Genomic DNA, 14,094 nt, shown 5'->3' on the forward strand with positions numbered 1-14,094 from the left:
AAATATGAATAATACGAGAAGTTTCCTTGTATATTGTGATAAAAGGATAAAACCATTTGCCACACACTGAGTAAGGACATGTTCAGCCTGGACAGTTGTTCTGTGAGGAAGCATTCAGAAATCGGCTGCTTTATCACATTTATAAAATTGAAATGTGTCTAAAAGACAATCAAACACAAATTTTTTACTGCCAGATTCTGACTAATCTATTACTGGCAAGAATCTAAACCACAACCGGCTGTTGGCAAAAACAGAAAAACAGAAAAATTCAAGCAGTATTCTAACACTTTTCAGATTCAACAAATAACACGGCTAATAACAAGGCTTTTTTTTCTTCGAGAAGTTGTAAAAAAGATACAAGTCTGTGCCTACAAATGCCCTGCTGACTAATGTACTGTGACATGTTCTCTGTGCAGAAATGCAATGATAAACCAGAAATACTGGAAACCTCAACCTAAGGGGTACTTTTTTATTCTGCACTGAAAAAAAGGCCATGTTGGATTTACTTGATTCAATAGTGCACATTGGTTGCACACAAATGTTTTGCTTTGGCAGAAACTTAGACAAATGAGTTAATTCAACACAACTTATTCCTATTCAATAAACCTGTACATTTTGTGTTCAGAAAATGCGATTGAAACATGTTTAGATGAATTAAGTTGAGCTCTTGGAATATTTTAATCCTTCACAATTTTGTCATTTTATTTCAACACTATTCAATAACTTTTACCCCGGTACTACATGGTCACTTAAATACTACATGTTGTCTTCACATTACATAATGTTCAACAAAGTCTAGAGTCTGGTTACCATAAAAAGTGAATGGATCTGCAACAACTACAATCCTCCTATCTTTACCCTGGTTTCCAGGGCATAACCCTGAAGTGATAGGTCACCAGGGTACAGCCTGGCCAGCTCACCAGTCTATCAAGGGAGACAAACAACCATTCACACCAAATTGTGGATTTCAACCCAGGACCTTCTTACTGTAAGGAAACAGCACTAACCACCATGCCACCAATATAGGATCACCAAAAGTAGGAAAGCTATTATTTCAAGGTGTGATGCAGAATTTTCTTTACATTTTCAACCTTGACAGGTTAAACCACAATAAAAAGCAATAGCATACACGTGGTGTGTGTGTAGTTGTCTGCCTCTTATAACTTCAGTGTTTTGCTGTAGTTTGAAATCTCATGTGATCTTGTTAATTTCATGAGTTCAGCAACTAACCACTCTTACTAGATTGTGTCAGATCATCTCAACAAGAACAAATTAAGTTGTTAATTTTCATATAGATCCTACTTGATTTAATTATGTTCTACAATATAGAGTTACACTTAACTTTAATGCATGAGGCACTTGTATGAAATACACGCAAGATGCTTACATAAATCCAAGAGCTGGCCAATCCCTTTTTTTCAGTCTGTATGCCTCAAGCCTTTTGCTTTGTTAAATTATCGAGGACCCAAATGTGGTTCTAAACATTTGGAATCAGGACTCAAACATGTACTTAGAAGTAAAGTATACATAGCTCATAAAAAATGAACTTATATGTGACTGTGAATTTTCCCAAATACAAATAAAAATCCTTTGATTGTTTTTAATGAGATCTTTTGTTTAGTCTTTACAAGTGTTTCCTGCTGGATTAAGAAGACTAACATAATGGTATAGCTTGAAGACGTTTCACCTCTCATCTTCTTCTCAGCTTCTTCAGTTCTAAGGTCAAATACCATTTGACCTTAGAACTGAAGAAGCTTCTCGGATGAGAGGTGAAACATCTTCAAGTAACTTAAAGAAGTCCAGACGCTTTTCTTTGCAAGCTTCTTTGACTACGATGACCTGGATGACTGAGAACCTTCACAGACATAATGCACTCAGAATTCACAGTAGCAGCTGCCATGACACCGTATAATAACAAAAACCAATGATGCGTGTGACAGTGGTCTGTTCACCTTTCTGACACCTAAAGGAAATAATTTTATCTTGCTTTGAAACCAAGCTGTTCCACATTCTTTGAAGCAACATCCTCATTTTCACTTGTTTTGTTTTTTGCTTTTTTTGTTGTTTTTCTTCCCTTTTAGTTAAGGCATTGTATGGTAAATGGCCTGCATTTGTATAGTGCTTTTCTAGTCCCTAAGGACCCCAAAGCGCTTCACACTACATTCAGTCATTCACCCATTCACACACACATTCACACACTGGCGATGGCAGCTACATTGTAGGCACAGCTGCCCTGGGGCGCACTGACAGAGGCGAGGCTGTATGTCTGTCTGCTTTAGAGCCACATGATTTAGACTATCCCACATGTTAATAGAGTTTAACATAGGTGCAAGTGCCTATGCTTGCCCCCACTCCCCGAAAACAAACAGAATACAAGGACAGACCACTGGCTGTAAAAATGTGAAAGGAATGAGAGATGTGCATCAGAGATAAATAAAGGCTCATGTCCATATGTGGGTTCCTGGAAAGGGGGATAATGGTAAGTGTTAATGCTGGTAATTTGCACAAACATCTCTGATGTGGTGGATGATTGTCATTACCCAGAAAAACACTGTTGAAACACCCAGATAAAATTATTTCCCTTTGTTAGAGCAAAGATAGGCATTGTTCTAGAACAGAAAGAACCCATCTGCAAACATACAAAGAGGCGACCGACTTTATTGGTTAACACAGAATAGATCTAATAGGCAAGGCCTTATTCTGGCTTTTGGTATAATTTTGAATAATAGAAATTAGAGGTAATGTTGATATGGTGAACTACCATCATTGCAAGCATTGAAATAAGTTTTCTTTTTATTTGCTGCCATTTTATTTTGTCCGCACACATTCAGTTCCAATAAACTCTGCCTATTTTCTGTGCATTCAAAATGATGTTCAAAAGAAATTATTATTATCCACTGACAAAATGTTTTACTTTTTACTTTTTAATTAACATTACAGCTTTATTCTTTGTAAATTTGATAAATTTAACTGGTTGTACTTGTTATCATCTAACTTAGTACAGCAACATGTGTGTGCATCTTAACCTGACCTAACTGCAGTCCAGAAATTTGAACCACTAAAAACATTATTTTATTTACATTTTACAATAACAACAAATTTGTATAACATTTAGTAAATAATGGTTTATTTGCTCAATAAAATTATTAAAAGGATAAAATAAGCTTTTATTAATAATTATTAATGATCCAATAAAATAATGCTTCATATCAACATCATGTGCACTTATGGTGATGCGGCTTGACTCGGGCCTATTTTCCACTCTGAAGAATAAGGAAAAGATTTTTTTTGCAGTCAAACTACCAGCATTTACGCATTCTTTTGTTCAGCACAGTCCCCAACAGTGTTGCCAGCAAAGCACCCCCACAAATCATCACACCTCCTCCTCGATGCTTCACTGTGGGAACCATGCATGTAGACCATCCATTCACCTTTTCTGCATCCCACAAAGACATGGCGGGTGGAACTAAAGATCTCAAATTTGGACTGATCAGACCAAAGTGCACATTTCCACTGGTCTAATGTCCATTTCTTGAGTTTTTTGGCTCAAACAAATATCTTCTGCTTGTTGCTTTTCCTTAGTAGTGGTTTCCTATCAGCTGACCATAAATGCCTGATTCACACAGTCTCCTCTGATCAGTTGATATAGAGATGTGTCTGCTACTAGAACTCTGTGTGGCATTTATCTGGGCACTGCTAACTTGTGATATCTGACGCTGGTGACTCTGATGAATTTATCCTCAGCAGCAGAGGTGATTCCTGGTGTTCCTTTCCTTGGGTGGTCCTCATTGTGAGCCAGTTTCGTCGTAGTGCTGAATGAATCTTAGGACTGCACTTGGGGACACATTCAAAGTTTTAGCAATTTTCTGGACTGACTGACCTTCAGTTCTTAAAGTAATGATGGACTGTTGTTTCTTGTTACTTAGCTGATTGGTTCTTACCATAATATGAATTCTAACAGTTGTCAAATAGGGCTGTCAGCTGTGTACCAACCTGACTTCTGCAAAACACAATTGATGGTCCCAAACCCATTAAGAAGACAAGAAATTCCACAAATGAACCCTGACAAGGCTGAGCTGTAAAGTTGAAACCATTTCAGGTGACTACATCATAAAGCTCATTGAGAGAAAGCCAAGGGTTTGCAGCAATGCCAAAAAAGCAAAGGGTATCTACTTTGAGGAATCTAAAATATAAAACATATTTATATTTATTTATCAATTTTTTCTTTGGTACAATTCATATAATTGATGTCATCAGTATGTATCTACAGTGTAGAAAGCAGTGAAAATAAAGAAAAAACATTATATGAGAACGTGTGTCCAAACCTTACCACTCGATGGCAGTGTAACCTTGTTTTAGGACAGAAAACCTTCATGTTTACAGTGTCACGTGGGGCATTGTAGTTGCTTGGAAAAGCTGTTGTTGTTGTTTTTTTCTTTTAGAATTCACAAATTAACATGACCTAAAAAAGTAATATGTAACAATGTAACAAAAGTATTAGACTTCAAAGTTTTTTAAGGAAAATGACCAAGTATGAGGTACATCTGTATGTATTTGAGTATTATATCTGTAGGCTAAGCATTTAAGCCTGTAGGAGTAATTTTAACAAATAGAATGACAGTCATGTAGAAAAGTTGTACTATTGATATTCATACATATTCTGATTTTAATAGCAGAAAATGAATTATGAACAAACCATGAACAAATAAGATTTATTACCATACCATAACAGCTTTATTTATAAAGCACTTTAACATAAAACCAGGGTTCACAAACTGCTGTACATATACAAATAGCATAAACACAATAAAAGAAAAATAAGATAAAATACAATAAATAACTAAATGAATAAAATGAAATAAAACATGTTAAAACAAATTGAGCCACCCCCTTAAAGATAGCCAAAGGCTTCAGCAAATTAATATGTTTTAAGAAGATTTTTAAAGTCAGAAAGATAAGTTTTCACAAATTACCTGAGGGGAGTCAACACCAACAGTCTGTACAGCATGAAGGACCATGTCAATAGTTTTAAATAAGGCTTGAGGCTTACAGGAATTAGCCTGCATAATAGCAGCAAAATGTTTTCTCTTAACAGTTTTCTGATATGAATTCCAGTAATACTGTAATATTTGGTATGAAAGCTGAAGTTTATCCTTCTTCCATTTACGTTCAGCTCTCCTACACTTTCTTCTGACAGCACGGGTGGCTTCATTCAGACCTGAACCCTTCAGCTTAAAGGGGGCCACCGACTGAGTAAAACCATGAGCTGAGCTCTTCTGGATCATTACATATAGAATCAGGAAGGCTGCTGTTCTGATGAAAAACAACAGAGAACTGACCAGCAGTGGATGGGTTAAAAATACCACCGCTCTGAGCAACAGCAGGAGGATTAACTTGAGTACAAGGAAGGGAAACCTCAAACAAGACAGGCTTATGGTCCAGCCATACGCATCACAGACCTCTAAGTTAAAGACCGGTAAACCGCGAGTTAAAACAAAATCCCATATTTTTGTGTAGGCACAGACACAGGTTTTGCGAGTGTACACTAAAAGAGAGTAAACTCTAGCACACAAAAAATAGCCTAAATAGCACAAACAAACACAACAGGATCAGGGCTAGATGGCAAGCCAAACACACTGGTGCCATCTTGGGCACAGGACCAAGATACTTGATAGCCATCACGTGGGAACGGCAAAGCTAGACTGTGTACAAAGGGAGGAAATTCAAGATAGAAAGTGGGCCATACAATAAGACAACATCCTCTTGGAGCAAAGAAAACTAAAAGTCAGTGCTTTGAAATGTTCTGGTCAAAACCATGACCTGAAGGGTTCTGGACGAGCTGCCCATGTCAGGAAAACACCAGCATGGCAGAATCGAATGTGTTCCTCTAGGCTGGTGACTAGGACTGGTCAATATAAATGTTTAGTTGCATTTACTGCTTCACAAAGTGGTAAATCAAATATTTAAATAATTGATCATTGCCTCAATTATTTAAAAAAAAAAATCCACATTTAGTTAGTTTTGCTTAATATACTCTGAAAACTTGCAGAAAATGAAAAAGAAAACCCACAAAAACATATGAGGTTGTTTTATGATGTATTTATAGGGGACTCTGAAAACTTCCAGAGCTGTAACAAAACATTTCCAGCAGAGGTACAGTTGGAGGTTTAAACACTGGCATGGAAAATGTGAACATGATGATATGCTGCATACAACAGTTTTCTCATGGCAATTTCAAATGATTCTAAATTCCAAGTACTAGGTGAAATTGTTGTGTTACATTTTTCTTTCTTGTCAAGAACGTCTCTTCATAACAACCCTGCTCTAAAGCATGGCCATATTCATATGATTGAGAAACAAACGCCATGACCTGAGATCATTTCTAATGATCCAATGACATGCGATACTTATCTTATCACTGCTTGTCAAGCAGAGAAGAAAAGGTCTAGTAACAACCTGTTATCTACATCAAAACAAAATCAGATCGCCGTTTGCTTTCGTGGTGTGCAAGGCAAGATGTGTCTTGTTCGGGGGAAAAAAAGAAAAAAAGAACCTAGTGGACTGTGTTGTAGAGTTTAATGGGAGCAGATACCAGCAAAGGCTCCTTAACAATACCTTTTGGCCATTTGACTGATAAGAGAATCTGAATAGTCCTTTTTGCTTCCCACACAAGTGCTAATGAGGTATAAAGACAGGCTGAAACACAAACATTTGTAATCAGATTTGCATTTCAAAAGTCTCACAGAGCTTTTAGAGCAATTTGAGGAGCGTGTCTCTCATTGAATGCAATCCTTATCACTAACTGCATTTAGGGAAGAATGGATGCTAAGGATTTAGATTTATTTATGTAGGACAGACCTTTAGACATACAAGTAAATTACCCATTGAATCAGTCAAAAAAAAAAGCAGAGCAGTAGTAAATAATCAGGAAACAGATGTTTTGTGTGTGTTGTGTGTGCATGTGAATGCATTGTTATTGTTATTGGACTCTAACCCTCCACGTTGGATGCTGGCACTGTCAGTAGGGGCAAGATAAGAGGGATAAGACCAGGCGTTATACAGTTACAACAACAGGGGTGGGGGGGTTCAATAAATGCAAAATATGTCAAATTTCATGACAATGTAAAATCCTAAATTCTTTGAATCGAAGGGATTAACTTCTTAGTCTCTTGGATTACATTGGTCAGCTTTTTTTTTCAGTTTTGCTGTTGATATATGTAATGTGTAGTTTTAATGGCAAGCACTGAGAAGAACAAAAGTGCCTCTGGAAAAACTAGAAGCCGAAACTCTTGCAGAAGCCAGGACATGTTAAGACATTGGAGTCAAAATACTTTTTGCCTCCTGGGGGAAAAAAAGAAAGAAAGAAAAAGCAAACACATGCATGAACAGACACACACACACACACACACACACTACTGTTTCTTGTGACCCCGTGTGGTCCCTCCATCTATCTGTGCATCACTCAAACACATGGAAGAATTCACTGTTGTGTGCTTTCAGAACCACTTCTCATCATACTTTGTCATAGTTTGTGTTGAAACAAGATGTTTCGCGATGAGATTTCTTTCTAGAGTTTCACTTTATGTAAAAGAGAGAAGTCGATTCAAAAGTTAGCCAGATGAATAATTTCCAGATTTTTGTATTTATTTCAGATAACTTAGTGAAATTACAAAAGGGTCACAGTTTCAAACTTCACAACACAATAAAAATGGAATATTTACATTTTTGATAAGTGCAGGGATTTGTTTTAATATGTTTGCACTTATCCATAAATAATGCGGTGGAGGGTGGGGTGCAAACACAATATTGTTTACAGTACAAGACAGATATTCAATTATTGTATTTCTTCAAAACAGAGGTAGACCAGCAAGTCCGGTATCTTTGAAAATGATATAGTAGATGGAGGGTGACTTAGTTTGTGTTGACAAAGGACTGGTAGAGGGACATGAGTTGGGCCTGGAGGTCTTGGGCATAGGGGTCAAGCTTTTCCTTAAGGTCTTCTGCATAAGGGGCAACCATTTGTTTCACCAGGTGCGCTCTGTGAGTGAGCTCTACATGGACTTTTTCAGTCATAGGGGCAACACGTTTTTGGAAGTCCCGCAGGTGCTGGTCCACCTTCTGCTTCAGGTCATCTGTGTAGGGACCCAGTTGAGACTGCAGATCCTTTACACTCTGCTCCAAGCTGGTCTTTAGCTCCTCACTCTTCTGCATCAGGGTGGTCCTTAGGGCTTCAGAGTCCAGGGAATCTGCATAAGTAACCAACTCTTGCTTGAGCTGCTCCACTCTCTGATGAACCTGGGTCTGCATGTTCTCAGTGTAGGGCTGGAGCTTCTCCTTGACTGTGTTTAGTTCCTGCGTGACACGTTCTCTCAACACATCAGCCTCTGTGGTAACTTTGGTGATCAGGTCCTGGGCTGCAGGCTGAAGCTGTTCCTGGAGGGTGACTGCATACTTGCTGGCTAAGTCAGCGCTTTCTGTCAGCCGGGCACTAGAGGACAGATAGTGATTGCCAGATCATCAGTGGCTTGAATGACCCCATAACAGTCATGAGGCATATGCCCATCATAGGGCCAGTCATGCTAGTGCAGTGTGTCAAAGAACTTACTTGACTTCTTGTCCAATTGGAGAGTTTCTTATCATCTGGAGTGTATCATCAGCTGTCTGTGTGGCCTTGGCAATGTAATCCCAGAAAACATCGGTCAGCACTTCCAACTGTGGCTTGGGAGCATCAGCATAGAAAAGGTTGGCATGGCAGCCTGTTGGATGGAAACACGCGTGGTGTGAGAACAGTACAGATGTTCAGTTAATTATTGCCATTGCCATTAACGTTGAACTATAATCAGAAAGTCTTGATGCATGCTCAATCATCCAGGTAAGGAAATCACAAAAAGTTGATTCTGTTCATCTGGACGTAGCGTTTTCAGTGAGAAAAAGGTTTTGTCATTCATCCAAGTGACTTCTTTAGTCTCTGTGAGAGACTCATCCAACTGACTGACACTTGGATTCTTTCAGTGAAAATGCTACGTCCAGATCAACAGAATCACATTTTTGGGATATAATTAAGAAGCTTGGAAATTACCAGAGAGCGCTGCGACGACTAGTACCATAAACACCTTCATGACTGCAACTAGCTGAAAAACAATAACAGTCTGATTAAGTTTTAAGTAGTCTTAAAAAGGTCATAACTTTTAGATTTGCCTCTTAAAATATTGTTTAAAATGTAGTGAGATTCTCACCTGCTTTGGGCTTGTGTATCTCTTGAGGTTTAGTGTATGTGTGTTGGAACAGTGCTTCCGTGTATATATACTGATGTCAGATGACAGTAATAGTTAAGAGCACAAAGTCCAGAAGTCCTTGCCGTGTTGTAACACCACTCCCCCCCCCCCTGGTTACTATTGTGGTAGCACTTCTGGATTTTAGTATTCTCCTAATGTGAATACATTTATCACTCAACAATAAATCTTGTATTAGTTCTTCTCTCACCCCTCTCTATAAAGTCTTTAGGGTATCATCGGCTTATTAACTGCCCACATTGCTGTTCAGCAGTACCAGCCTCTAGATAACTTCAGATAACTTTGGTATGCTAAGATTAGTGGACTTTGTATGAGGGTCAGTGTGACTTAAGTAGTATGAGATGCTTAAATGGTTTCTTAAATTGAAAACTGTGGTTTAAAAAGACCTCAAAATAATCATGTATAATAAGATTTTCTTTCACTTCTACTGAACACTTCATAGGTACATTATTTTTTAGCTACTGACATAGTGGTACCTTATTCCTTTGATTGGCATAGATACTAGGGCATGTTAAGTTATTAAAAGAAACTGTTAGAAGAAAGAGTAAGTAAATGTTATTTCCAACTCTCTGGAATGACTTAAAATTTTCATCATAACGACAAGCAATCATTAAGGGTGGAAGCATATCTGACATATTTACATGAAGCACGCAAAAAGCAATTTTCTGTAAATAAGACCTGTCTATGAGATGTATGCATAATGTTGTACATCATGAATTGTGCAAAATGAATTGACCTGCAGGAGTATTGAAAAACAATAAGGTTTAAAAAGAGAAATGTACTGCTTTTAGTGTCAAAAACAGGTAGAAACGGTTTGATATTTGAATTCCCTAATGGAATATTAAGGTAGAGGTTAAAAATCTACATTCAGTTACAATACAATATGCCAAATGTCACTATCCATAGTAAAAATGTTTTATTTTCTATAGCTTAGAAAAGTAAGTGACACCTGTGAAAGTAACTATTCTCCCACAGGTAGTTTCAGTTGATGCTGATATTGTTTATATTGTTGGTAAGACCTGAGCCCTTTATATCAGGCAGGGACAGCTCAGTAGGTAGCGTGGTGGCCCATGATCAGAAGGTCAGTGGTTTGAATCCACTGAATGGCTAACCTGAGGTACCCCTGAGCAAGGTACCGTCCCTACACACTGCTCCCCGGGCGCCCAATGGCTGCCCACTGCTTCACAGCGTGAATGGGTTAAATGCAGAGAGGAATTTCTCCATTGGGATCAATAAAGTATACTTTCTTTCTATTACTATTATATGACTTCTCTGTGCAGACTTCTAGGTCTGCACAGATAAGACCTAGAAGACAATCACAATATACTGTTTAAGTAGCTGTTATACGTTCACCAGTAGTTTTATTGGTTACCCAATTTCTAGTACTAGATTGGATTCTATTGTACCTACAGAACTGTCTTAATTCCTCATGGCATATATTCAACTGCTGGAAACATTCCTCTGAGATTCTGGTCCATACTGACATGAAAGCATCACACAGTTTCTCCAGATTTGTTGGTTGTGCTTCCATGATGCAAATCTCATGTTTGACCATTTTCAAAAATTGATCTATTGGATTTTTGGACGGAAACGTTAATTTGTACTTTTGTCGGACAATTTTTTCAGCTTTATAAATAGTCAAACTGCACTCACAGTACTTTATAGAGGTACCATTTTCAAAAAAAAAATTCTGGTAAAATTGAGATTCAAGTTTCATACACATACACTTGAGAAAAAGAGAAGAACAACAGGGAAAAATGAAATAATTAATACTCGGGACTCCAAAGTGGTTTCTGGCAATTGGACTATGGCATGTCTGACGTGAAACAGCAGTTACTTTGGCCTTCACAAGCTGACAGTGCTCAAGTCTGCTAACCTTTGGTCAGACTTACACATAGGCCTGCTGAACACTGCCCTGACACAGAAGCAGTGTTGCTGGCAAAATGTAAAACTAAGAGAGACAATAAAATACCTACTGTACACGTAATCAAGTAGGACAACAAAGACATTAAAGCAATAGACTCTATCTGTCTTGGCAGAGAGTTATCACTGACTTGGAAAAAACCTATCAGCTAAGTGATTACAGACTAGCCTGTGTGGGTCGGTTGAGGTTAGACTTATGGATTTTGTATCACTCTAACAGTGGTCAATCATCAAAATACAGCATTCGAGTAGTTTTTAAATTTAAGACAATAGGTGTTCTTGTTTTTTTCTTGTTTTTTAATGGACAACTCACAAATGATGACTAATGTGTACTTGTGTATATTGGGGTATACGCTCAGTGTGTATTTGTGTCAAAGAGGCGTGCTGCATGGATTATCTGGCACAAGATGTCAGCAAAGATAGCTGAGTGAGGCAAGGTGACAGCAAAGCACTAATGTTTGGACTTTGTGATCATTGCTGTCTGCCTTGCTATATAAGCCTCAGTTCCTCACCAGTTTAATACAAGCACTACCAAGTGGACTTACAGATACACTAACAAACTCAGGTAAGATGGAGAGCTAAAAGAATCTTTCTTTGACTGTTAACTGTGTTGTTAACATGCTGTGGTAACTAACTGGTCTTTTCTTGTTACAGTGTCTAAGAACCATGAAGGTCCTTGCTGTGCTCGTCCTAGCTGTTTTCACTGGTGAGTATAAGAAAAATCATTATTCTACTATAAATTTTGGCTCATGAGAACATATATACATAATTAGCAACTATTCCGCTCAAGATAAAGAAAAACGTTGGTGATCAGTGAATATGACCTGTATAAATGTCAAATCCCAGTGAATATACAAAGCTGAAATATCTGCACTACTCTGAATTTATTCATGTCTCCATTAAACAGGCTGCAATGCCAACCTTTTTTATGCTGATGCACCCAAGCCACAGCTGGAGGTGGTGACTGATGCCTTCTGGGATTATGTTGCCAAAGCTACACAGACAGCTGAAGAAACCGTGAAGATGATTAGATCATCTCAGTTCGGACAGGATGTCAGGTAGATCATACAAAACTTGCTAATTATGTTAACAGACAACAAATTATAGTATTGCCTAAAATATTCAGGATAAGCTAGAAATATAACTGCGCTGCCTTGTATTCACTAGCTTTTTTTTTCTTCTTATTTTAATCTAGTGCCCGCCTGACAGAAAGTGTTGATGCTGCCAAAAAGTATGCCGTCACCCTCCAGGAGCAGCTTCCACCTACAGCCCAGGACCTGATCACCAAAGTCACAACAGAGGCTGATGTGTTGAGAGATCGTGTGATCCAAGAGCTGAGCACAGTCAGAGAGAGGCTCGAGCCTTACACTGACAACATTCAGACACAGGTCCAGCAGAAGGTTGAGCAGCTCAAACAGGAGGTGGCCACCTACACAGATTCCCTGGACACTGAGGCCCTGAGGACCACCCTGACGCAGAAGAGCGAAGAGCTAAAGACCAGCCTGGAGCAGAGCATGAAAGACCTGCAGACTCAGCTTGGTCCCTACACTGATGACCTGAAGCAGAAGGTGGACCAGCATCTGCAAGACTTCAAGGAAAAAGTGGCCCCCTTGACTGAGCGGGTGCAGAGTCAGATTGCACAGAGAGCCCAGCAGGTGAAAGAAATGGCCACCCCCTACGTTGATGAGCTGAGGGAAAGGCTGGACCCATATGCTCAGGACCTCCAGTCTCGTCTCACCTCCCTTTATGAATCCTTTGTTAAAGCCAATTAAGTTAACATCCACCTCACATGAAACAGAAAAAAGTGCATCTAAAGTGCATCTAAAGAATTCCAAATACCAAGGACATGTTCCTGGTATCTGGAATTTAAAAAAAAATCACATGTTGTTTGATATATTTACAGTTTTAAAAAAACAGTTGATACATACAAAAAATATGTGTTGGTCTGTGACCACAAACAGTTTTCATATGTTGTAGAAAATAAAGTGAAAGCAAAACTATAATTTCTGAGCCTGTTGTCTTATTTGAGTCAAGGTGATGTTAGATAAGTGTGGGTACCTGGAAAATATATTTCTTTAAACTTTAACACAAGAAGTAACTAGACAAAATTAAAAAAAAGATTTGTATCATGACCTAAGAGATTTGCGGTTTGTTCATGTTAGTTGGCTTTAAAAGCACTTTTTTCAGGACTGGTGATTTGATGACTCGTTAGTAGCTATTATAGAAAAGTTTTCATGCTATAAAGTACATAGATCTGTATGAGGTTTTACTTGTAGATTTGGGCAACTTGGACAGCTGGAAGGAAGCTTGTACATTGTCATTTAGCAAAAATCACTGGTTAAGCTTTCTTGTTTGTTCAGTAGCTGCTTGCAAAGGTTTGGCCCACCGGCACACCCCTGTTAGATAAAATTGTGGGTATTGGACAGGGCATGTTCAGGTTTGTTTCTGCAAGTCTGGAAGTTCATAAACATCTCCAGCTCCCACTTTGTTTTCGCTTTTGTGCCTCCATCCCCGCTGCCAGATTGCTCCCACGCTGCCTTACCCAGTGGCAAACAACATTCCTCTGCTCTGCCCCAAGCTGTCACAGACTCTCCACAATGTTACTCTCCAAGATCAGCTAAAGTTTACAATATTATTCTTACTATTATTAAAACATAATATCTTGGTTTAAGAAAAACTGTATGACAGTGGAAGAAAAAAATAGGAGAAAACAAAAAAATGTTTTGAGCTCCTGGCTCACTTTTAATTTTGTTCACTTTGACACAGAATTCGGTTGAAAAAAAATACAACATAGACAAAAAAAAGGCTGTGTCATTCTGAAAAGCACATGCTGGTACATTTCACATGAAGTGCTTTCAGAATTAAATATGAGGGGGGT

At 38.4% G+C, this 14,094-nt stretch overlaps 2 protein-coding genes across 2 annotated transcripts; one reads left to right on the forward strand and one right to left on the reverse strand.

The window, feature by feature from the left end:
• Positions 1-7,623: 7,623 nt before the first annotated feature.
• On the reverse strand, positions 7,624-9,292 carry LOC146698932 (uncharacterized). The gene is made up of 4 exons (XM_085471822.1): positions 9,237-9,292; positions 9,080-9,131; positions 8,606-8,756; positions 7,624-8,488 (listed from the first exon to the last, which is right to left on the reverse strand). The coding sequence occupies exons 2-4, from the start codon at positions 9,117-9,119 to the stop codon at positions 7,912-7,914; spliced, it is 768 nt and encodes a 255-aa protein (XP_085327948.1). The 5' UTR covers positions 9,120-9,131; positions 9,237-9,292; the 3' UTR covers positions 7,624-7,911.
• Positions 9,293-11,697: 2,405 nt separating this feature from the next.
• On the forward strand, positions 11,698-13,219 carry apoa4b.2 (apolipoprotein A-IV b, tandem duplicate 2). Its single transcript, XM_085471821.1, has 4 exons — positions 11,698-11,781; positions 11,871-11,922; positions 12,124-12,274; positions 12,412-13,219. The coding sequence occupies exons 2-4, from the start codon at positions 11,883-11,885 to the stop codon at positions 12,986-12,988; spliced, it is 768 nt and encodes a 255-aa protein (XP_085327947.1). The 5' UTR covers positions 11,698-11,781; positions 11,871-11,882; the 3' UTR covers positions 12,989-13,219.
• Positions 13,220-14,094: the final 875 nt, after the last annotated feature.

Source organism: Copadichromis virginalis, linkage group LG11 (assembly GCF_057382275.1).
Source record: "Copadichromis virginalis isolate Kocher_CV1m ecotype Utaka linkage group LG11, C_Virginalis_male_GT1.1, whole genome shotgun sequence".
Taxonomy (NCBI): Eukaryota; Metazoa; Chordata; class Actinopteri; order Cichliformes; family Cichlidae; genus Copadichromis; species Copadichromis virginalis.

What these genes read in the sequence shown, in the direction of transcription:
- apoa4b.2 (XM_085471821.1), top strand. Translation starts at nt 11,883, where the DNA reads ATGAAGGTCCTTGCTGTGCTCGTCCTAGCTGTTTTCACTG. An exon ending in CGTCCTAGCTGTTTTCACTG is followed by an intron (nt 11,923 to 12,123) that starts GTGAGTATAAGA and finishes TCCATTAAACAG; the next exon opens with GCTGCAATGCCAACCTTTTT. An exon ending in CAGTTCGGACAGGATGTCAG is followed by an intron (nt 12,275 to 12,411) that starts GTAGATCATACA and finishes ATTTTAATCTAG; the next exon opens with TGCCCGCCTGACAGAAAGTG.
- LOC146698932 (XM_085471822.1), bottom strand. Translation starts at nt 9,119, where the DNA reads ATGAAGGTGTTTATGGTACTAGTCGTCGCAGCGCTCTCTG. An exon ending in AGTCGTCGCAGCGCTCTCTG is followed by an intron (nt 8,757 to 9,079) that starts GTAATTTCCAAG and finishes TCCATCCAACAG; the next exon opens with GCTGCCATGCCAACCTTTTC. An exon ending in CCAATTGGACAAGAAGTCAA is followed by an intron (nt 8,489 to 8,605) that starts GTAAGTTCTTTG and finishes TCTGTCCTCTAG; the next exon opens with TGCCCGGCTGACAGAAAGCG.